Below are 25,373 nucleotides of genomic sequence, written 5' to 3'. Positions count from 1 at the left end.
TAATCAGCGTTGTGCCATCAGTTGCAAATCACTGATAATGCTGGATTTGTTTATTGTCAATTACTTTGTTTGACATTGATTGATGGTTTATCAACAATTGTTTTTGTTCTATCGGCCTATTGATAAAGGATTCAAGGTTCGATTCGAGCTTAAGACCAGAACAATAAAATAAATAATTTTAATTCTAATAACAAAAAGCTATATCTGACTTATAAACTATATTAAACTGAGTTTAAACCACACAACTTATTTGTATAAACAAAGCGATTTTTCATCAGTCACTGCTGTACTTCATATTTTTAGCAATTCACAATATAGCTTTCAAAAAAGCCGTTCTGCAAGTGGGTGTAAAATACTAAACTAGTTAGAAACGAGTTACTCGACTAGTTAGAAAATTCAAATCCCCGCTTCCTTTTAATATCAAACAATAAATTCTTTTTTTTTTTTTAATTGTCTTGATTACCTGTGTTTTTTTTTCAGATGCGATATTTGTGGCAAACGTTTTAAAACAAAATTGCTCTTAAAAAGACATAAACGAATTCATAGCGACGAAAAGCCCCATAAATGTGACTTTTGTGAAATGCGGTAAGTTATTATAAAAATCCTCATCGTTATATATTTGACCAAATTTTTGCTAACTTTATTTTCTGCCTGTATTAAATAGATTTGTACAAGCTGCGTACCTAAACCAGCATATGCGTACTCATACCGGTGAAAAACCATATAAATGCAAATACTGCGACCGGTGCTTTACGACAAAAAAACTATTGCATAAGCATTTACGTATTCATATGGGTGATAATACTTATAGATGTAAGTTTTGTCCCTTAGCTTTTCGTGTGGCTTCGGAGCTACGAATACACTCAACTACGCATAAAGACGAAGATCAAGAGATGCGTGAGCGAAATATGAAGGCCTTAATGGAAATAGAAGCAAAATTAAAGCAACAAACGTTGAAAAGGAAAGTATTAACATAGCGTTAATTGTAGGGTAATGTTATCGAAATTGCAACGCCGCATACCTTTCTTAAATGTCTGAACTTACGAGTATAGAGACTACCCAAGTATAGAGACTAACCAAAAAAAACAAACCGCAAATAAATCTACCCAATTTTTCGATAGCCTCCACCGACTTCATCGATAATTATTAGGTTTCCGATTATACATTTGTCCTTTCTACGTACCGGAGCGACTCGGGATTTTTTTTCCCAACCAAGGGCTGTCATTTCAGTGTAACCCCATTTAATTTGTTGCGTCCCTCCCAGAAATTGTCATCCTTGGAGCAGCTCCTAGCAGCTGGACTGCTCCATAGCCTCTAGCTCCGGGGAGGTATTGAACCTAACCCTGGTTGTTGTTGTTGTTGTAGCGATTAGGTTGCTCCCCGAAGGCTTTGGGGAGTTATCGATGTGATGGTCCTTTGTCGGATACAGATCCGATACGCTCTGGTAACACAGCACCATTAAGGTGCTGGCCCGACCATCTCGGGAACGATTTATATGGCCACATTGAACCTTCAGGCCATCCCTCCCTCCCCACTCCCAAGTTCCATGAGGAGCTTGGGGTCGCCAGAGCCTCGTCTGTTAGTGAAACGGGATTCGCCGCTAGAAGGTGAGGTTGACAATTGGGTTGGAGAAGCTATATATTGCGCTACACAACCCCTTGAATCCCCCTAACCCTGGTCCCAGGTTGTGGTTCTGCTGCATATGTCGGAAAAGGATTTACCTTTGACGGTCATACTCTTTTCAGTGTGTCTTGTGTAAAAGATGGTTGCATCGTTCGGGCTGCTCTGGGTTAGAACCCAACGTTCGTCGCCCCCGAAACGTCTATGAAACTTTTGTGGCTCCCTGCTGTTCACGTCCAAGGACGTCCCGCGGTTCACTCTCAAACATATCTCCGCCACCTTCTAGCAGCGTCGCTGCTCAGCAATCCACATCAACCATCCGCTGTTGCTTGCGCCAAACGGCGCTTCCGGCTTATTCGCCCGCTACAACCCATCACTACAATCAACGTAGCGTGGATAGTAGCAATGCCGAGCACCAGCTTTTACCCCCGTCCCTCCCCTCAATTTCCGACATTCGTACTCGTGTAAGAAGGAGTCATCAACTCCTTGTCCCTCACACCGTGTGTTCCGTATGCCAACTCAGGGTGTTAACAATGGCGGCATCGGTCCACTGCAGTTCAGGCCTTGGCCTATGCCACCTTCATAGATGCTCTGGGCTTACAAACGGAAATCGTCCGACCGACACATTCGTTGCACCTTGCTGCCAAAAAACCATAAGTACCAACTCACCGACACCAGGTACACCAGCATCAATCGAACAGCACACTCGACAAAGCCTACATCTTTCAAGGCGCCCTCATCAATCTCTGACTCCCAGAATGATGACTGCCCCCCTATGCACTTCAAAATTCTGCAACTTAATTTTATACTGTTTTCACACAGAAACTTAATGATCTCATTTCACCTGCTAATGAAATCGTAAATTTTTTGCTTTCACACAGAAGTAACTGCTCGATTAGTATGAAGGATGAGACAGACAATCATGGCGGAAGGATACAAGGTGGGAGCATGGTGACATACCTACAAACAAAAAAAATTCCATGTACTTGTAAATTCGATGGACAAATGTCAAAATCGTACTGCGCCGGTAGTTGATGTATCAAATCAAATAAAAAAGGTTATATATAATCAGCTGTTCGATGCGGCCACCTTGTATCGTTCCGCCATGCAGACAATGACATTTGCTTTGAAAACTAAGAAACGGAAGCGGAACGCTGCCAACAGAGTTGCATTGTGCTTTTGACTTCATTAGGCATTCGATTAGCTACTAATGAAATAATAATAGATTCGAATTTTGTAGGGAAGATTGAGCTCAATAAGCGTCTTAATGTAGAAAATTGCCTTTATTATTCAATAAGCCGTCTGTGTGAAATTAGTATAAATGGTTTAACTGGCAAGATCGCAGAAATATCTGACTACATGAATAAAAATAATATCTGTATTGCCGCAATTCAAGAAACAAAGCTAACTGCCAGATCGGATCTCCGAACTTGCGATGGCTACAACATTCATAGGCAATATCGCACAAGGAGATATGGTGGTGGCCTTGCCTTCATCCCTCCGTGCAATATAGTCTATTTCAACCTAACATCAGCCGCAGGGCTAATACCTGGAAAGTTAAGGCATAACCATCCGGTCAGGCGATGTTGACCTTGAAATAATTAACATCTACATTCCCCCTGCCACCTGCAGTCCCAAGTGGCTATCACCCTGATATCAGTACGCTGCTCTGTGGCGAAAACCGTCTTATCCTTGGCGATTTCAACGCTCACCACGATCTCTGGCATTCCAGCTTGCCAGCCGACAGCAGAGGCAGGCAGTTAGCAGAACAAATAAAAAATACAACTTTCTGCACGATAAACTGCGATGCCCACACCAAAATTGCAGGTAATTGCCACAGCTCACTTGACATCTCAATCGTCAGCGCAGGGCTCATAAATTGCGTTGAATGGCAACCGATCCTTACTCTAGCTTCTGATCACCTGCACATACTCCTTTCAATTGAGCGACCTGCCAATTCTATCACCTCTGAAAAGCGGACTTTCATTAATTTTAAAAAAGCCAACTGGGAAGATTACACAACCTTCACAAACCAATCTTTTGCTGCTCTTCCCAGGGCGAGCGTGCGTTCCGCAAGGTCATCGCTTCAGCTTCAACACGCTTCATCCCGCCAGGTAGAATACCTGAAATCATTTAGCAAGAGAGCGTGACCTTGCGAGACACCTCAGACCCCCTTATTAGGAGCCTTAATTTGGATATCATGCGACTGGTAAACGAACATAAACGTACCAAATGGGAGGAGTATCTAAAGAACTGCAACCTCTCTGCGGGTGTTGGTAAATTGTGGTCAACCGTCAAATCCTTGTCTAATCCTACCAAACACAACGACAAAGTTGGGCTTCCCAAGGCAGTCGGTTCTATGTACCGGAGCGACGGGATTTTTCCCGACCAAGGACTGTCATTTCAGTGTAACCCCATTTAATTTGTTGCGTCCCTCCCACAAATTGTCATCCTCCCAGCAGCTCCTTGCAGCGGGACTGCACCATATTCTCTTGCTCCGGGAAGGTATCGAATCCAATCCGGGTCCGTCTCCTGACCCCGGTCCTGAGAAATGGTTTTGCTGCATCTGCCGGAAAAGAATCTTTTTAGGACGGCCATACTCTCTTCTCTCTGCTCCGCCTATCACACCGTATGCATCGGGTTCAACTCCCGGGCAAAGCAACATCAAAATTTTAGAAATAAGGTTTTTCAATTAGAAGAAAATTTTTCTAAGCGGCAGTGTTTGGCAAGCGCTCCGGGTGTATTTCTGCCATGAAAAGCTCTCAGTGAAAACTCATCTGCCTTGCAGATGCCGTTCGGAGTCGGCATAAAACATGTAGGTCCCGTCCGGCCAATTTGTAGGGAAAATCAAGAGGAGCACGACGCAAATTGGAAGAGAAGCTCGGCCTTAGATCTCTTCGGAGGTTATCGCGCCTTACATTTTTTTTTTTTTTTTATACTCTCTTCAGTGTGTCTCGTGTAAGGGATGGTTGCATCGGACAGGTTGTTCTGGGCTTGATCCCAAAACCCGACGTCCACGTAACTTTTATAAATCTTTTGTGGCTCCTTGCCTTTCACGTCCAAAGGCGTCGACGCCTTAGCGCCCCCCACTACCTTTAAGCAGCCCAGCTGCTACTATCTCCGTAGTAGAGTCGGTAGCAATGCTGAGCATCAGCCCCTGCCCCCGTCTTCTCCCCCCTCTTTTCCGGCAGCAATCGTGTAGGTCAGGGAAACAGACTCTTAGTCCCTAACCCCGTTTGCACCGTTTGCCAGCACAGAATATATATGTTTGCGACATCCGCCCAATGCAGCTCCTGCCTTGGGCGGTGCCACTTTCCTAGATGTTCTGGTCTCCGCGACGGCAACCCCCCCGACGGGTTTCATTGCGCCATGTTGCCAGGTCGAAAACCCCAATCTACCGGGTACCCCAATGCTTGCACAAGGACGCCCAGTCCCAGGGCCACAACAGCAGTTGCGTCCTGGCCTTCCTCAACCCAGGCGTAGTGACCCGTCACTTACTCCCAGAGTGGCGACGTCTCTCCCTATGCACTTCAGAATTCTGCAGTTAAACTGGAATGGACTAACTGGGAAGATCACGGAGATAGTCGATTTCATGAAGCGGCACAACATCCGCATTGCTGCGGTTCAAGAGACTAAACTCACAGCAAGATCTGCACTGCAAACCTGTTCTGGGTATAATGTCCACAGAAAAGATCGCATGAGCGGAAATGGAGGCGGCCTCGCGTTTATCATACACCACTCTGTGTAATATCATATATTTGATCCTGGCATCGACCGCAGGGACAATGTCTTATAACGTCAAGGCCTATCTGTCCGGTCAGGCGATGCAAACCTAGAAATCATCAACATCTACATCCCTCTTGCCACCTGCTTCCCCAGTGGATACCGCCCTAATGTTAGCACCTTACTCACTGTCAACAATCGCATTATCTTAGGCGACTTTAATGCCCATCACGATCTATGGCATTCAAACTTCCGGGCGGACAGTGAGATGTTGGCGGATCAAATAGAAGAAACGACGTTCTGCACAATAAACGGAGACGCCCCCACACGTATGGTAGGAAACTGTCACAGTTCGCCGGATATCTCAATCGTGACCGCAGAACTCGTAAACTGCGTCAACTGGCAGCCGATGGTAACATTGGCATCCGACCACCTGCCTATACTTATTTCGTTTGAGCGTACCGCCGACTTCATGGTTACAGAAAAACGCCTTTTCATAAACTTTAAAAAAGGAAAGTGGGACGAATAGAAATCTTTTACAGACAACCTCTTTGCTGCCCTCCCTATCCAGACTGATGGCCGCCAAGGGGAGCGTGCTTTCCGCAAGGTCATTCAATCCGCCTCGGCACGTTTCATTCCCGCCGGTAGAATTTCCGAAATTCGGCCCCACTTCCCGGCGGAGGCCGCAAATTTAGCGAGAGGACGTGACCTTATAAGACAGCTCGACCCAGGCGACCCCCAAATAAGGGATATAAACCAAAGCATCAGATTGCTTGTGGATGAACACAAGCGGGCGAAATGGGAGGAGCATCTAAGAGGTTGTAACCTCTCTGCCGGTGTGGGTAAACTTTGGTCCACCGTAAATTCCCTATCGAATCCGTCTAAGCACAATGACAAAGTTTCCATCGCCTTGGCGATACTTCAATATGTAATGCATTCTACGGTCGACAAAGATAGACGGAGGGCCAACAGACACGCACATAAACATAAATTCGCCAGAGAGGTTGAAGATGCCATTGGTCACGCTAAACCATCAAAAGCAGTGGGCCCAGACGGCATAGCCATGCCGATGCTTAAAAGCCTAGGGAAAAAGGGTTTCAAATACTTAGCACGTGTCTTCAACCTGTCTCTTTCCACCTTTGTCATACCCGAAAAATGGAAAATGGCCAAGGTGGTCCCGCTACTAAATCCTGGGAAACCAGCTAACATAGGAGAGTCGTATCGTCCGATATCTCTCCTATCGCCAGTAGCAAAGACGCTTGAAGCCATTTTGCTCCCCTACTTCCAAGCAAATTTGCAGCTAGCCTGTCATCTGCATGGCTTCAGAAAACTCCATAGCACCACCACCGCGCTAAATGCCATCAGCACCCAGATAAATTGCGGTTTAAGTCAAAACCCCCACCATAGAACAGTACTCGTAGCGCTAGACCTATCAAAAGCTTTTGATACGGTCAACCATGGCACGTTACTGCAAGACCTGGAAGGGTCTACCCTTCCCCCATGTCTTAAAAGGTGGACCGCAAATTATCTGGGTGGTCGGCAGGCATCGGTGCAATTTAGAAACGAAACATCAAAACCAAGAAGAATTAAAAAAGGGGTGCCACAGGGTGGTGTCCTATCCCCAATTTTGTTTAATTTCTACATATCTAAGCTACCTTCACCACCAGAAGGACTCACTATCGTTTCATACGCCGATGACTGCACAATAATGGCCACAGGCCCAGGCCCACAGATCGATGAGCTCTGCAACAGAATAAACGGCTACCTCCCTGATCTCTCCAGTTTTTTCGCCTCGCGAAACCTGGCATTATCACCGACTAAATCTTCCGCGACCTTATTTACAACACGGACGTCCCAAATGTCGACCATTTTGAACATCCACGTCGATGGCACTACGCTACGACTGTCATACACCCCAAAATCTTGGATGTGACGTTTGATCAGGATCTACATTTTGGTGAGCACGCAGCCGCAATTGTTCCGAAAATCCAGAGCCGTAATAAAATCCTAAAATCCTTTGCTGGCAGTACCTGGGGAAAAGATAAAGAAACGCTCATTACCACATACAAAGCAATTGGCCAGCAGTTTACGTGCTACGCGTCACCCATATGGTCGCAAAGCCTAAAAATTACCCACTGGAAGAAGCTACAGGCCTGCCAAAATACTTCTCTCAGAATCGCCACGGGCTGTCTTCTTATGTCCCCAGAAAACCATCTACATAATGAGGCGAGAATACTGCCCATCAGGAAGAGAAATGAGATGCTAACCAAACAGTTCCTGTTGAATACCCAGAAACCTGGGCATCCAAACAGACATCTGATTGATGAGCCAACACCGCCTAGGGGCCTAAGGAGTCATCTCCGTAAGCATTTTGAGGAAATACGGCACCTGAGAACCCAGCCGTATGAAGCCAAAAAACACAATCAGGTCTTTGGTGAACTCCACAAACAGGCGTCGGACCTTTGTGCCGGGAATTGCCCGGTGAATCCAGTACTCAAAGAACAATACCCAAAACTTGCAGAAGAGGAACGCACACTCCCCAGGGAAACGTGAGTCACTCGAGCTCAACTTCGATCTGGATACTGTAACAGGTTAAACTCTTACCTATCCAGAATCAACCCCGACATACAAAATGTATGCCCTGCTTGCAATGTGTCCTCACTTGACACCAACCATCTCTTCAATTGTAATGTGGAACCAACGCCTCTAACACCCCTCTCATTATGGTCCACCCCTGTTGAAACAGCAAGTTTCCTTGGACTCTCGTTAGAGGATATTTTCATTTTTCATTTCATTTCATTTTATTGATAAGTCACATTAGTACAATGAGATCTTTGATCTCTTATAGTACAACAGTATAGTATACTGCCCTCAGGACCTCCATATTATGGACAGCAAAAATACATATAATTCTTAAATCTAGGTATGATCATAACAAAAGAAAAAAAATACAGATATTTTCTATATCATGAAGTCAATAATCACAGATAACATTATTTAGATAGCGAAACTTGTGAACAAATCAACTTGAGAGTATTCATGTATTTCATCGGTAGTAAGCGTATAAAGCTGCCTTAAAATTGCTTTTAGTAATACTACTGCGAATGGACATTGGTATCGAGTTCCAAGTACGAATGGCATTGACAAAGATAAGATTGGTACAATCAGATCATGAGTCCGAGATGACCGGGGAAAATTAGCTTATCATAAAGATACCTAGGTTCCTTACATGTTATAAGCCTGCAGAGAAAAATACAATTTCTGGCCTTCAGATAGTCAGCTATTTCACACCCTAGTAATCGTGTTCTCCAATTCGAAATATGGTCAAATTTGTCTAACCCGAATACATAGCGCGTAACGTGGTCGAAAGCTACATCAATCTTATGGGCAGAACGCGAGCTGAGCTTGCTGTATACCAGTTCGGGGTAGCATATAACCGGCAAAATTAGCTGTATTGCAAGTTTTCTCCTAACATGGAGAGGGGTAAACGCTGCTGACGTTCGAAGGTTCCTTAATATATAGTACACTTTGCAGACAATACAGTTTACATGATCATCGCGTGTCAAGCTGATGTTGATGATAAACCCAAGATTGGTCACTTTTGGCACCAGTTTTAGGACGTTACCAGCAATATATAAAGGGGGAATATTAGAGAAAGGTATAGCTTTTTTAGATATCGGGAGGATGTAAGGCTTATCAGTATTAAGGCACAAATAATTTCTCGAGGCCCAACCCGAAATGGATGCTAGGTCATTATTGAACCTTTCACAAAGATGGTTGGTATCCTCATACCTTCCAGATAGATATAATTGAATGTCATCAGCGTAAGCGTGCATATTGGCATGCTGACAGATATAGAAGATATCATTTATGAAAAGACTAAACAATAAAGGACCTAGAATAGATCCCTGTAGGACACCAGTCAGCAGTGGTTTAAGGCTAAACAATTGTGAGCCAGTTTTGACACGTTGAGTTCTACCCCCTAAATAACTCCGCATAGGATGCGTTGCGGAAACACCAAAACCAAAATAACTTGTTAGCTTCATGCAGAGTAAGTCATTGTTTACCGAGTCCAAAGCTTTAGAAAAATCTAAGAGACACAAAAGTGTCAGTTGGTTTTTGTCAAAAGAAATTCTAATGGCATCCAGTATTTTTAATACGGCAGTGGAGCAGCTATGTTTTGCTCTAAAGCCTGACTGAAACGGGGACAGCAGTTGCCGTTTACCAATATGCTCAAGTATTTGCTCAGACAACAGCTTTTCGAACACTTTGGAGAGCGATGACAATTTGTGATCGGTCGCACCTATTGGATGGGGCGAAGCACTGCTACAACAACAACAACCTTCTAGGCCATCCCGCCCTCCAACCCCTAGATCCATGAGGAGTTCGGGGTCGCCAGGGCCTCGGTCTGGAGAAGCTATGCATTGCGCTGGCAAGCTGAAAAGGTTTCGCTTGAATCTGGTATTTTAGTCGCCTCTTATATATTCTAACCCCCTAACCCGCTGGGGGTTGCAACACCAGGTGATATTTCATGTTGCTCATTAATTTATGAACTAATGGCTACAAGAAAATTATATATTATATAGTAACTAATTATGAATTGACGTTATTGGTCGCCGTGGTGTGATGGTAGCGTGCTCCGCCATCCACACCGAAGATCTTGGGTTCACATCCCGGGAAAAACATCAAAATTTTAGAAAAAAGCTTTTTCAATTAGAAGAAATTTTTTTTCTGAGCGGGGTCGCCATCGGCAATGTTTGGCCAGCACTCCGAGAGCATTTCTGCCATGAAAAGCTCTCGGTGAATATTCATCTGCTTTGCAGAAGCCGTTCGGAATGGGCATAACACAAGTAGGTCCTGTCACGCCAATTTGTAGGAAAAGGAAGCTCGGCCTAAAATCTCTTCCGAGGTTATGGCGCCTTATATTTATTTTTATTTTTTTATATTGGACGTCATATTTTAATAAACTCTATCATGATAATATGCATCTAACCTATTCTTATATCTTAAAACAACTTCGCTTCTTTGATTAACTGTGTTTTTTTATTTATTCAGATGCAAAGAAAATCTTGAAGATGGCAAACAACTTAAACATCAAGGCAACGAACTCGAGTGCGATATTTGTGGTAAATGTTTTAGTCAAAAAAGTTATTTAAGGCATCATAAACGGCTTCATAGCGGCGAAAAGCCTTATAAATGTGATATTTGTGAAAAGCGGTAAGTTTTCTTATGTAACATTTACACTGGACCAAAAGCGTAAGCTAGTGCATTTTCTTGCGATGCATTGATGTCCTGGCAGTCGAGTGCGAAAGGTGAAAGAAAATGCGAATGACGCCAATGTAAAAGCTTTGAAAAGGGGGACTAACACTAAATCCCCAAACACAAAATTCCCAGCTAAAAAAACCTAAAATCATCAACCCCAACACGAAAACTGCGCACATTTATTGGGCAATGTCATAAACTCGCAACCACAAAGTCCACAAAATGTTATATAAATAAATAAAATTACCTGTCATATGAGGAATTGTGCAAGTATATATATGTATGTATCTCCGGGGGGTGAGTTTCAAATTATTTTATATATAGGCTGCCTTCGGTGCAAAACCCCTTTGTACAAACAATTGTTTTCTGTGTACAACAATATTACAAAAACCATATGAAAATAGCCACCTTTAACTGCAAATATCTCATTCTTTTCTGCCTTCAGAATATTGTTGTCGAGGTCAATGCGCGTCTTTTGGCTCCTCTCCCGCAACGAGTATAAACAGTCGAGCCCTGCTCTCTTTTACCCTTTTAATAACGAAGGCGAGTCATGTCGACCGATATCACTCCTTTCGCCAGTAGCGAAGACATTGGAAACCGTTTTGCTCCCTCATTTCACGGCAAATCTTCCCCTAGCCACGCACCAACATGGCTTCCGCAAAATGCACAGCACCACCACCGCGCTAAATGCCGTAAACACCCAGATTAATTACGGACTAAATCAGGAAAGACTCCATCATAGGACATTGCTCGTGGCACTTGACCTGTCAAAAGCTTCTGACACAGTCAACCACGGCACGCTACTGCAAGATATAGAAGGCTCACACCTTCCCCCCTTGTCTAAAAATATGGACCGCAAATTATCTGAATGGTCGGCAAGCGTCGGTTCAATTTAGGAGCGAAATCTCAAAGCCTAGGAAAATCAAACAGGGGGTACCACAGGGTGGTGTCCTTTCTCAGCTTCTATTTAATTTCTACATGTCAAAACTCCCTCCCCCATCAAAAGGAGTTACGATCATTTCCTATGCTGACGACTGCACGCTTATGGCAACATGACCTGGCCCCTAAATTGATGAATTACTTTCTAAAGTAAACAGCTATCTCCCCGATAGTTATAGTTTCTTCACCTCGCGCAACCTGGCATTATCACCGACAAACTCCGCGGCCACCCTGTTTACGACGTGGAAGGAACAGATGTCGTAAATATTTGTAGTTCACGTCGATAGTTTCAAAGTTTATTAATAAATTTGTACATGTGAGACTATTGTCTCACTACCGACTGTCAGTCACCCAAAGATCTTAGGAATAACGTTCGATAATACACTGACCTTCAAGACGCATGCCACCGAAATTGTATCTAAACTACAAAGCCGCTAAAAAATCCTCAAGTCGCTTACCGGCAGCACCTGGGGAAAGGATAATGAAACTTTGGTAACCACGTACAAAGCAATTGGCCGGCCGCTCATGAGCTGCGCGTCACCAGTTTGGTCGCCTGTTCTTAAAAACACACACTGGAAAAGGCTGCATGCCTGTCAAAATGCTGCTATCAGAACTGCCACCGGGTGTCTTCTTATGACCCCCGAACACCACCTGTATAGTGAGGCGAAAGAGCTCAACATTAAAGAGCACAACGAAATGCTAAACCGGCAGTTTTTGTTAAATTGCCACAAACCAAGACATCCTAGCAAACGACTGCTTGATCTAGCCCCGCCTCCACGGGGGTTAAGGGAACATCTCCATAAGCACTATGACGATATCCGGCATCTGCCAACACAACCGTTTGAACCAGACAAGCATAAGCAGGCCTTCGTCATTTGTCGCTAGTTTCAGGTATTGATATATTCGGGTTTTGACGCTGCAACATATTTAGCGTATCCTCCGACTTCACCACACGTGATATTCAAACATGGGCCTTTGGTATAGTGCTCAGTGCCAGTATCAGTGCTGTATTCACCACCTTCATTCATCTTCTTCTCGGTGATAATCGATGTCTCAGCGTTGGATCCCGATTAAGCTGCATCACCCGTTAGCTAACTAGTATTTTCGTCTTTACCTTTATTGCCAGCCCTCCTATTTATGCATTGCAGCTTTTTAGGTATGTGGTATTTAAGTACTTAGACTTCCCGCTTCGCTCTGCTTTGCAGATTTGGAGGTGTGGTTCCTGTTTACCCTTCCTCTTCTGTCTCTTAAAATCAGGCTGCAAAGTTGAGAATTGCTTATAGCAAAGTCTGTGAGTGAACTGTCTTCGACATTCTTCCACGCTCGATTTCGCGGTCGGTTGGGTCGATCACTGCAGTCAAGCGCTGCATAATTCTTAATGCTGTCCGGTATTGTGAGAGGGTTCTCCTAAACTCCATGTATCGCTTCCGTCCCAACATTAGTGCTGTTTCCGAGTTGGCAGACCGCTCCTTTACCGAGCGCACAGACTACACACTATCATGGTGTTGTAGCGACACTTCTCGAAGGGTTTTGCGATTGTAATCGATGTTGATGGTCCTTTCCGGATATAGACCCGGTACGTTCCGATGACAAGTACCATTAAGATACAAGGCCGACCATCTCGGGAAAGATTTAATATGACCACATTACACCTTGTGGGCCATCCCGCCCCATCCCCGAGTTCCATGAAGAACTTGGGGTCGCAAGGGCCTCGCCTGCTAAAGAAAGACGATTCGCCACGGGTAAGTGAGGTTTATAATTAGGTTGGAATCATTTGGTTATTTAGTCGTCTTCATTTGGGTATTTAGTCGCCTCCATCAAAGTTTCCAATTTTCTGTGTGAATGTGAATGTATTTCAGACAGGGAATAGGGATTTCGTGTTGGGTATACTGATTATCGGGATTTTGATTTTAGTGATAAAGAGGGTAACATCAACTCATTTTTGGTACGTATTTGGAGCTAGTGTAAATGTAGTATTAAAAACATCGTCATTATTATAACTTTTCATTCTGTCTTTAAAATAGCTTTGCTCGCGTCTCATATGTACACACCCATATGCGCACTCATATACATCTGGGTGTAAATATTTATAGATGCAAGTTTTGTCCATTGGCGTTTCCTGTAGCTTCGGAGCTACGATTACACTTAACGTCTCATAAAAACGAAGATCCGGAGACTCGTGAACGAAATATGACAGCTTTAAAGGAAGAAGAGGCTAAATTAAAGCAGCAAATATTGGAGGCAAAACTTGGAGGGTAAGAAAATAATGTGGCATTAACAGAATATTTGATCACCGCAATGTAGTGGTAGTCAAACAGTTTCAAATATGACCGCTTTTGCGAGCGTATTATTAGATATCGGACAAAAATAGAGTGAAGAACTTTATGTTTTATTCTCCCTTCCAAAAATACCAAATATTTACATATACTGAATAACTACTTGCTGTGCGATATACTGGTACGAATTTATAGTTAAATCGATTTTTAGTTAAGTGCACAAAAATTAAATTTTTATGCTCGCAATGTTCCGGTTAAGCTTTTTCTAGATGAATATTTGTCGTTTTGGTGCACAACCATTGTGTGAAAGTTTTATAATTTTGCATGAGTTTAAGCGGGGATTACCCTTATTGCTTTAAATGTATGAAAACATTTATTTCAAGCAAACTTTAATTTTATAATTTATTTAATAATTTTAAACAACGTGACATCAGGACGGACAAGTCGACAGCTGTTTCGATTGTAGCTTGTAAATCTCTTCAAAGCCTTTTCTCCCGGGAGTGGGATTTGAACCCACACGCCTACGATGGTTGAAGTGTTACAAACGCATATATAATTTTTTCTAGCTCGAATCAGAGTATAAGAAATGCCATCGCTTTTTATGATACGCCTCTGCTCTATGCTCTGTTTATGTTCAGAGTCGGAGCATTAGCAAAAAAAAAAAACCCCGAGTAATGTAGCATGTTCAATCACTGCCTGAAAAATATGTACATCTCAAGTATTTAAGTTCAATAAAACTTTAAACTATGTTCGAAATTTCAAGTCCCTGGCTCACCGGGAATTGACTTATAACTTGACCACAAAATATTCAAAATTGGAGATTTTAAAATTCCTTAATTTCCTGCGTCACCAAGTGAAATTTCTTTTCCTTGCGTCGCGTTATCATCGGGTTCTGAAGTATGTTCCAACCTTCAAGACTTTAGCTTCACAGGGAGCTACTCAAAAACAGATTGCAAGATTGCGCACTCTTGTACTGAAATTTGCGGTCAACCTTTAAACGGAACTTATAAAAGGGAAAAAACGATTTTAAATTGACTACATTACCAAATCGTGACTCTCTTTATACATATTAACAGTACTTCCGCTGTTCACTATTATATCAATTCTATCATCGGTATTTAATTAGCGAGCATGCTGTTGTTGTTGTTGTTGTTGTTGTAGCGATAAGGTTGCTCCCCGAAGGCTTTGGGGAGTGTTATCGGTGTGATGGTCCTTTGCCGGATACAGATCCGGTACGCTCCGGTACCACAGCACCATTAAGGTGCTAGCCCGACCATCTCGGGAACGATTTATGTGGCCACATTAAACCTTCAGGCCATCCCCTCCCTCCCCACCCCCAAGTTCCATGAGGAGCTTGGGGTCGCCAGAGCCTCGTCTGTTAGTGAAACAGGATTCGCCCCGGACAGGTGAGGTTGACAATTGGGTTTGGAGAAGCTATATATTGCGCTGGCAACCTGAAGGGTTGCGCTACACACCCCTTGAATCTGGTATTTTAGTCGCCTCTTACGACAGGCATACCTACCGCGGGTATATTCTGACCCCCTTACCCGCTGGGGGTAGCGAGCATGCTCATATTGCTTTATACAATTGTTTTGTTATTGATATTAGAGAAATTTTGTTATTGATATTAGAGAAAAATTTCAAAGTTTACAAACATTATATCGGACAGCCAGGCGGCCTTACATTCCTTACAATCCTACACAGTTACATCTAAGCTGGTGAATGACTGCACTTAAATCCTTAATGACCAGGCAGCCAAAAACAAGGTTTTGTTAGGATGGGTTCCCGGACATCAGGGACATGAAGGTAATGAACATGCAGATAAGCTAGAAAAGCAGGGCGCTATAGCAGCATTCTATGGTCCACAACCCTTCTGTGAACTCTCAAAAGCACACACCAGGGAAGCCATAAGTAACTGGGAAACAAAACAATTCAGACGTCACTGGATTGACTGCCCAGGGCAATGACAGGCCAACGGCAACGAAAGTAATATCCAAAATCATTAATCTAAGTAGTCCTCCCTGCTACGAACTCTCACTGGGTACTATACGGGACACTGTGGGTCTACGATATCCCCCAAGTACCCCAGCGGGTTAAGGGGGTAGAATATACCCGCCGTAGGTATGCCTGTCGTAAGAGGCGACTAAAATACCAAATGGATTCAAGGGGTTGTGTAGCGCAACCCTCTCAAGGGTTGCCAGCGCAATATATAGCTTCTCCAACCCAATTGCCAACCTCACTTATCCATGACGAATCCTGTTTCATTAGCAACGGAGGCTCTGCCGACCCCGAACTCCTCATGGATCTAGGGGGTGGAAGAGCGGGATGGCCTAGAAAGTCGCATGGGTCATAACAAACCGTTCCCAAGATGGTCGGGCTTGGTACCGGAACGTGCCGGATCTGCATCCGGCGAAGGACCATCAACATCAATAACACTCCCCTAGGCCTTCGGGGAGTGTCCTTATCGCTACAACAACAACATATCACCATGTAAGTTAAATCTATCCGATACTCAAATTTGTTGTTTCTGGGAGCTGGAGGATGAAACGCCGGTACACATTCACTGCGAATGCGTCGCTATGGCAATTGTGAAACAATGTGGTTATGTATATTGTAATAATTACCCACAGTGTCTCTTTGTAATTTTGTCAAATTGCTTCATGCTTATAATTGTTCCAAAAAACCCACTCGAAGCACCGCAGCCACCAAACAATAGAGAAATATATCACTAATATGTGTTTAATAAAAGTTTTCGCCGTAGGTACTTTTTATTTAAACTTTATGATGTATGTACGCAATAGATCTGCACAAACGTCACAGTGCTTCCAGGCCTAATAATAATAATCTCTTTATACATACATATATCAACATTTTATAAAATTTTTCCAGTTTTGTTTTTAGTTTTTAGATTTACTCAAATTATAGCAGAGCTGTAAAACTGTGCAATCAGCTGAAACTTTAAATCATTGATTTAAGAATGCTGTTTCTTCATTCATTCATTCCTTGTTAAGGAATTAGGCTTAAAAGTTAACAAAGTCTTCATTCAGTAGTGGAAGAAAAGACTCATTCGAAGAAAGAATGAAGTAATTGAATGAAACACAAAAATGTTTTCAAATGAATGCAGCCTTTGCTCATGGTGGAATCACCAGGTGAAGTAAATAAAAAAAGACAGAAGATGTACGCTATCTGAAACGGTAGGGATGTATTTTCGACGGTCAGAAGAGGATAAAGTTTTTCCCGCTTTGAAAAAATAGGAGTAGAAAAATAAATACTGTGACGAATATTAGCAACAATAAGGCATACTATCATCTTTAAGCCGATACTAAGCAGTCACTTATATCTACATATACAAATCAATCATTATGTCTACACATATATACGTACAATCAGCGGAGAGAAACGCACAAACACATGCATATATCTGAGCTACTCACAAAAGTGGGAGTATAACTCTCATATACACGCGTATATGGCTATTAGAGAAACTATAACCGTGCATCTGTAGTTTACAGCTGGTGAGTTTATAGCTGGTAAACAAGTAGTAAATTCTAGAAGAAGAAACGCCTAGAAGTATGCGAACGAGGAAAGTGAAGAGTATAAAAGCAGCACCAGCTGAGGCATGAGCAATCAGGTTGATTTAAGCACGCTATTGGTTGCGAAGTATAAGTGTTATTGTGAAGAAGACCATTTTGCATTATAGAGGAGTTGTTTTATTCAACAGTTTAGCGATACGAACGTTAGTAGAAGGTGTAAAATAAGCGGAGTTCACTAAATTCGTTACAATTGATGTCAGAAGAGGAATTGTTGAATAAATTCCGAAGATGTCGTGTACAAGAAGGACATGGCAAAGTGGAGTGAATTGAAGATCCAGCAACTGAAGAAGGAGTTGGAGAGCCATGGATTGAATACAACCGGCAATAAACTCGTACTTCAGGCACGACTACGGGAGGCAATGGAAGCAGAAGGAATTAACTTGGAAGAGTATGTCTTTCATCTTGATGGCGACGAGACAGCAACAAAAATTGAAGAGAAAAACGAAACATCGCAGACAGTTACGAGCACAGACTTGAACACGATTTTGGCTGCAATATCTGCTCAAACATCGACAGTGTCATTTCAACTGGCAGAACAGAAGACATATATGGCATCCCAACTGGAATCACAGGAGACACGCATAACATCCAAGATGGAAACACAACTAGACTCGCAGGAGAACCGTATAACATCCAAGATTGAAGCACAAGAAACGCGTATTTCAGAAATGTCGTCGCAAATATCATCCCAACTGGAATCACAAGAGACACGTATCTCAGAGATGTCGTCAGAAATAACATCTAAAATTGAGGCACGTATATCAGAAATGTCGGCACAAATTTCAGCACAGGTATCATCGCAGATCTTTGCACAACTGGAAGCGCGTATGGAAGAGAAACTAACGCAGTTTAAGGAAAGGTTCAGTGGTCGACAAGATAAAATGGAGGCCGAGATAGATGCTTTTAAAGATCGTATTCAGGAGTTACAATTGAACCGTCCAATCACTTCAACGTCTACTCTGAAGGTGAAATCCCCAACGTTTGATGGTTCTGTTCCTTTCCAGGTATTTAAGCTACAGTTTGAGAAAACATCCAACAGTGAACCACTGGAATGCTGAAGATAGAGTTGCTGCACTGTTCATGGCATTGAAAGGGCCTGCAGCTGAGATCTTACAAACCATTCCAGAAGGCGAACGGAACTGTTATGAAGCATTGACGGGCGCTCTAGAGAGACGATACCGAACCGAGCATAGGAGACAGATATACCAAATGGAGTTACTGAACCGCTTCCAGAGGGCTGGTGAAACATTGCAAGAGTTTGCGTCGGATGTTGAAAGGCTGGCACATTTAGCGAATGCGGACGCACCCGTGGAATACACCGAAAAGGTAAAAATCCAGAGCTTTATTAATGGAACACGGGATGTCGAAATGAAGCGAGCGACATACGCAAACCCAAAACTTACATTCGCAGAAACGGTATCACATGCTCTGATTCAGGAAACAGCGTCGTTTCGGTGTAAGCCAGTTTTCAAAGCACGACGTGTGGAAGTAGAAAGGCCAGAGTGGGTAGACGCAATTTTGAAAGCTTTAAAAGGAACGCAACAGAAGAATAATGATGCAATCAAATGTTTTAAGTGTGGAAAGCCTGGGCACATTGCACGTCATTGCAGCACCGGTCCTGGTAGTTCCAACTTGGCTGGTCATAAACGTAAAGCTGGAGGAGATAAGTAAGAACGAGTCAGATGTGAAGATCTAAAACTTGCCCCAGCTTTTGAATGTCCTGTGATATCTATCTCGCAAATTGGAAGAAACCCGAGCAGTCTTACCGTCGAAGGAAATATGGATGGCAAGGAGCGTGTACTGACTGCTTCTCATTCCTTAATCCAGTCTGATTTGGCCAACAGGAGAGTAAAGCCATTACCTGGAGCAAGGTTATGTACGTACGGTTACTGGCGAGTATAACCAAGTCCAGGGAGAAGTGATATGTGAAGCGTTAATTGGGAAGGTCATGGTTCTACACAAATTCGTTGTGGCGGAGATTGTTGATGGAAGTCATATTGGGAGTGGACTTCTTAGTTAACCATGATATCAGGATCGATATGCAGAGAAGGATTATGCGCTATAAGAACCAGGATATACCACTTAACTTCAGTTTGGAGAAAGGGTTCAGCAGTAAGTGAGTGCTGGTGGAGGAGATTCAACAGAGACCACAAAAGTCAAAGAAAGTAAAGCGGGCAAAGGTTGATGGAATGAATGGGCCAAGCAAATCAAAACCCAAGGTACCCGCAAGAAAAACACTGGCATTGACAAACCCTAATGGATGCACTAAAACGAACGAAAGAATTTCCCAGAAAGAATGCAAGGGTCGTTTCAAGCCAGCGTGCACTACTGTTATGAAAAGTCAATAAGATACTGATGATGCAAAGTCAATCCGTCAAGATCAAGCTCTGCGAAGTAGTTCTTCACTGGCCAAAGAACAGATTTTGAGGGAACGGCCCAGGGTAATGAGTAGTAAGATGAAACACAGGTACGATGAGAACAAAAATTCGGAAGGCTTCTTGGAGGGAGATTTGGTACTGTTATACAATCCTCACCGGCGGAAAGGTTTTCCATCCAAATTTCGGTGCAGTTGGGAAGGCTCGTACAAAGTTGTGAAGAAGATCAGTGATACCATCTACCGCATACAAACCATTGGGAAACCACGAAATAGAAGGGTGGTTCATTTGGAGAGGCTAGCAGCGTTTAGATCGAGAGATTGTCTGATAGGGACAATCAGACTTAGGTGGAGGGCAGTGTGACAAATATTAGCAACACTAAGGCATACTATCATCTCTAAGCCGATACTAAGCAGTCACTTGTATCTACATAAACAAATCAATCATAATGTCTACACATATCTACGTACAAGAAGCGGAGAGAAACGCACAAACACATGCATATATCTGAGCTACTCACAAAAGTATGCAATTATCGGTGGGAGTATCACTCACATATACACGCGTATATGGCTATGCGAGAAGCTATAATCGTGCATCTGTAGTTTATAGCTGGTAAACAAGTAGTAAATTCTAGAAGATGAAACGCCTAGAAGTATGCGAACGAGGAAACCTAGGAGTATAAAAGCAACACCCGCTGAGGCATGAGCAATCAGTTTGATTTAAGCACGCTATTGGTTGCGAAGTATAAGTGTTATTGTGAAGTACTTTATTAAAGACCATTTTGCATTAGTGAATAGTGGAGTTATTTTATTCAGCAGTTTAGCGATACGAACGATAGCAGAAGGTGGCAAATAAGAAAGCCATTACAGAAATTTGCTTTTTGCAGCATATCAGTGCCACCTAACGCATATTCAAAAAGGAATATAAAGGACCAGTGCGAGTTTACACTACTTTTAGGATCGGATAAAAAAAAAAAATTCATATCAGTTTTTATGCGGGGATTACCCTTGTTGCTTTAAATGTATGAAAATATTTATTTGAAGCAATTTTTAATTCATAATTTATTTAATTTATATTTCAGGACGGACAAGGCGACAGCTGTCTCGAATATACCTTGTAAATCTCTTCAAAACCTTTTCTCCCGGGAGTGGGATCCTGATGTCACGTTGTTAAAATTTTTCTCAAATTATTAAAAAACAAAATTCAATTTGGCCACTTAAACTGTGATGAGCAGTAAAATTCAATGGATGCGGCCAAATTAAAGTGACCTCAATTTCAACTGCAGTTGAAACTTTCATTGAAAACCCGAACATAAAAGAAATTTGTGTTATTCATATATAGTACGTATGTATGTACGTCAATTATTATTTTTTTTTAACTTTTCTGCCTTTTGCGGAACTTAAATGGGTTTCGGATTCGATGAAAAGTTGTACAGTCACACTTGGAAGTGATCGTTATACTCTTAAATGTGGTTCCATCTCTAAAATTTCATTGAAATGTTCATCTGCTTTGTTGATTTGTGGTTGAGGGTCATTCAACATATGTCCTTCTAATTTAAAATAACAAAGTTAATCAGAATATCCCCAGAAACGCTTGACAGTCGAATTCATGATGTATTTCTAATGTTACCAAGTTATTATTTACCAAAATATGTCAGGGCATAGACTAGCCTAGCGGCAGTCGGCATAAAACAAGAAGATGTTGATCCGAAGAGAGCTTGTTTCATATATTCTAAATTAGAATTCTTTAGTGTAACATTCCTCTCATCTTAGTGGTCTGATTTTTAGCGCAAAACAGCAGCAGTGAGTTAAAATTGTTTGTATATTTAGAATGCCATTATTTTAGCGAAGTATTTTCATAAATAAGGTGTAACACGAAAATTTTGGTGTTCTTGTAGGAATGTGAAAAACATTCTTCGAAAGTCTTCAGTAGCACTGTACAGGGAAAGATCCTTGGTTGAATATGACGTGAATGCAAATAATTTGTTTTAACAAAGACCTGTTTCATTTTTTTTTTGGGAACAAATTAAACATATTGTAACGAATTTAAGGGAAATTCCGCTTATTCCAAATCTTCTGATAACGTTCGAATCGTTAAACTGTTGATTAAATAACTCCACTATTCAATAATGCAAAAATGGTCTTTATTAGACTACTTGAAAGTACTTCACAATACACTTAACTTGACAACCAATAGCGTGCTTAAATCAAACTGATTACTGCCTACTCAGCTTTCGCTCCTTTTATACTCTCTGCTGTCTCGTTCGCATACTTCTAGGCGTTTCTTCTGCTAGAATTTTCTACTTGTTTACCAGCTATACGCGTCGCGTGTGTATCTGTAGTTTATAGTCTGTGGCATAGCCATATGCGCGTGTATATGTGAGTAATGATAATTGCATACTTTTGTGAGTATCTCAGATATATGCATGTGTTTGTGCGTATCTCTTCGCTGCTTGTATGTACATATGTGTAGACATAATGATTGATTTGTTTATGTATATACAAGTGACTGTTTAGTATCGGCTTAGAGATGATAGTATCCCTTAGTATTGCTAATATTCGTCACAATATATAATGGAAATATCAAAAATATGGACGTATTAGTTTAACACAGCCTTACTTATGGAAGCCAACATCAAAGATACCCAAGTGAAAAATTTTCAGATAGCCGAACGACAGAACAAAGAAGAATTTAGAGCGAGACAATTTACGGCTTACTTCACCTGGTTATTCCACCATGCCTTTGCTGGGTCTTTCTTTTTTAATCTTAATTTATGTAGGTATACCGGACAATCCTTACTGGTTGTTGCGTGGTTTTCATCTACACCCAATTTTAACTTATTGTTCACTCGAATACAGTTTATGCACTTATTTACGGAATCTTTGTTACATTCTTTTGTTTTGTGGTGTAAGGATAAAATCACCCAAATTAACTTTTTAATAATCATCTGGCAACATCTCAACATTGTTACTCACAATGATATTTAATTGTGAATATTACAAATAGAAAGAACCGAATACACAATGATATGACATGAGCATTGAAATATAGCATGTAAGAGAGAATACGATATATGTGGGGTAAAACATGAAAATGACGAGTGCCAAGAGTGACATCGGCATTTTTCATGTTTCACCGCCATCAATATAATTTCGGCTACTCAGTGAATTGGACGTTTTTAGAATTGGGCATTTAAATAAAGTATTGTTAAAATCTAAAAGTTTTTCCTTTCTTTAAATCAATGAGTTTCTGGCGGAGAAGACCGCCACGTGATTAATATAAACGTGACATGGCGTCGATATGGAGGCGGCGCCCTCCAAGATAATGGAAAACCGTATAAGAACAGCAAGGTGACGCCACATGGTAAAACGGGGCGAAGAAGCAGGTAACCTAACCTAGGTGAATTGAATGGGTTGGCTAGCGAAGCCGTACCCTTACATTATATGGCGACCGTGAGGCTGGAGCCCGGTCTTTGCTGGCTTTTATTTTTTGCATCGGAACGAACCGGACGTCTTTTGTAACAGCGGTGAGTGGGAAAATTTTTTTCAAGTGGACAAAAAAAAAAAAGGAAAAGTGAGTGTGGTGCGAAAATGTGCAAAATTTAACAATACAATTTTCTAATAAATTTCAATACTTAAATTGCTAATTAAAATTCTAACCTATGGCGTAATTTTCTAAATAAATTCAACTAAATTTCTTCTAAATAAATTTTCAATAAACTACAACACAATTTTCTAATTAAAATTCAACAAAACCTCAACATACAATTTTCTAAAATAAAATTCTACTAAACTACGATATAATTTCCTACATTAAAATTTAACAATAAAAGTACAATACATAATTTTCTACATAAATTCTACTAAACTACGATATAATTTCTTGGAAAATTTAATAAACCTAAAATATGTTTTTCTAAATACAACTTTAAACAATTCTACAATTCAATTTCATAAATTAAATTTAAAAACGACAATACAAATTTTCTACATTGAGTTTAATAAACCGCAAAGACAATTCTATTAATCAAATTCAACAAAACTAAAATACAATTTAATAAATAAAATCTAACGAAAAATTTTATAAATTCCATAAATTTTATATAACGGCACTCGCACCACGCCACGCATAACGGCGAAATTAACGGCACCCAACATTTTCCACCACCAACTTTAAGACGTAAAACAACAACATCGAAGACACATACCAGCAGCAGCAACAACACCAGCAGCAACAATACCAGCAGCGATTCAGGTCTGCCAGCGCAGCAGCAGCAGTGACCAAATATAAGTATACATATATGTATTAAACATTTCTTTTGCCCACGGGTACTTTTTCTTTAAAATTATATATGTATGTATATTAAAAATTAAAATTTCATATTAAATTTGGTGTCTCCGTATTCCAATTAAATTAATTTCGCATTCAATATAAATTTTGGATTTTGATAAACGGTGGTTTGTTAGAAAAACAAATCAATTTTTTTTTTGATAGATACGGCGGTTTTCGGAAAAACCAATCAATTTTTCGGTGCATGCGGTGGTTCCGTTAAAAACCAAATTTTTTTTTATTACATGCGGTGGTTCCGTGAAAAACCAAATTGAGATTTTTTTTGAATAAAGCGGTGCGTCCGTGAGTACATTTTAAGACTTTTACCAATTAAAACTTACACTTGAGCCATTTTGAATTCAGTTACTTTTTACAAATTTTTCATAAAAATTTACTGCAGTTTCAATTAATTCTTATAATAAATCGTTAAATATTTCTTTAAATTTTTCCTTCGCTCTTTTTCCTCAACAATTTAACTTCGAATATAAATTCAACATTCAAACAAGTGCTTTAGTAATTTCTTATGTACAACCTTAGAAGTGGTAGACAAGTGCAAAAAACTTCAGATTCAGAATCCGATTCAGATAAATCAGGCTCAAGCTACGAAAGTTTAGCTTCATCTTCGACCGAAAAAGTCACAAACCAGGAAAATAGATTCTCTTTATCAACAGATTTTCCAGGCTTCGAAAATTCTTCCATTAAAAATTCAACTTCTAATTTAGTTTCAAATCTTAACGATTCAAATAGTGAAATTTTAACTTCTACTCTAAAATCAGATCATAACGATCCAAATAGTACAAACGTGGCCTCATCTTCTTCTAATTCAGCTCCAGATCTTAACGATCAAATCATGGCAACACCAGAGGATAAAAGAATTTTTATTAACACATGTGCTAATTCTATTAGAGAAAACTACAGTGGTGATCCACTAGCACTTGATTTTTTTATAGACAAAATTGCCTTACTCGAACAATTCGCCACTGCAGATTTAACCGATACTTTTATAGCGTTCTTAAAATCAAAATTAGAGGGTAAAGCTCGTGAAGCAATACCAACACAAGTAGCTTCAGTCAACGAAATTAAAACAGCTCTACGTAATAGGATCAAACCAGACAACTCGAAAGTTGTAGCAGGGAGAATTGCAGCGTTGCATGTTAGCGGTAACAACTAAACAGATTTTGCCAAAAAAGTTGAAGATTTAGCTGACTCACTTGAGCGGTCTCTTATTATTGAAGGGATCACTCAAACGAAAG

General features: G+C 41.2%; 1 protein-coding gene across 1 annotated transcript in view; it reads left to right on the top strand.

Annotated features, from left to right (window-relative positions):
- Positions 1–25,373, top strand: part of LOC137248424 (zinc finger protein 208-like) — a 230,426-nt gene that overhangs the window by 169,422 nt on the left and 35,631 nt on the right. The window contains exons 15-18 of the mRNA XM_067779362.1: positions 481–585; positions 665–961; positions 10,399–10,560; positions 13,569–13,799. Coding sequence (XP_067635463.1) covers positions 481–585; positions 665–961; positions 10,399–10,560; positions 13,569–13,799 — 795 coding nt within the window. The remainder of the gene's footprint in view (positions 1–480; positions 586–664; positions 962–10,398; positions 10,561–13,568; positions 13,800–25,373) is intronic.

Source organism: Eurosta solidaginis, chromosome 4 (genome assembly GCF_040869045.1).
Source record: "Eurosta solidaginis isolate ZX-2024a chromosome 4, ASM4086904v1, whole genome shotgun sequence".
Classification (NCBI taxonomy): Eukaryota; Metazoa; Arthropoda; class Insecta; order Diptera; family Tephritidae; genus Eurosta; species Eurosta solidaginis.
Note: the sequence above shows the minus strand (reverse complement) of the source record. Positions and strands in the feature narration are given on the sequence as shown.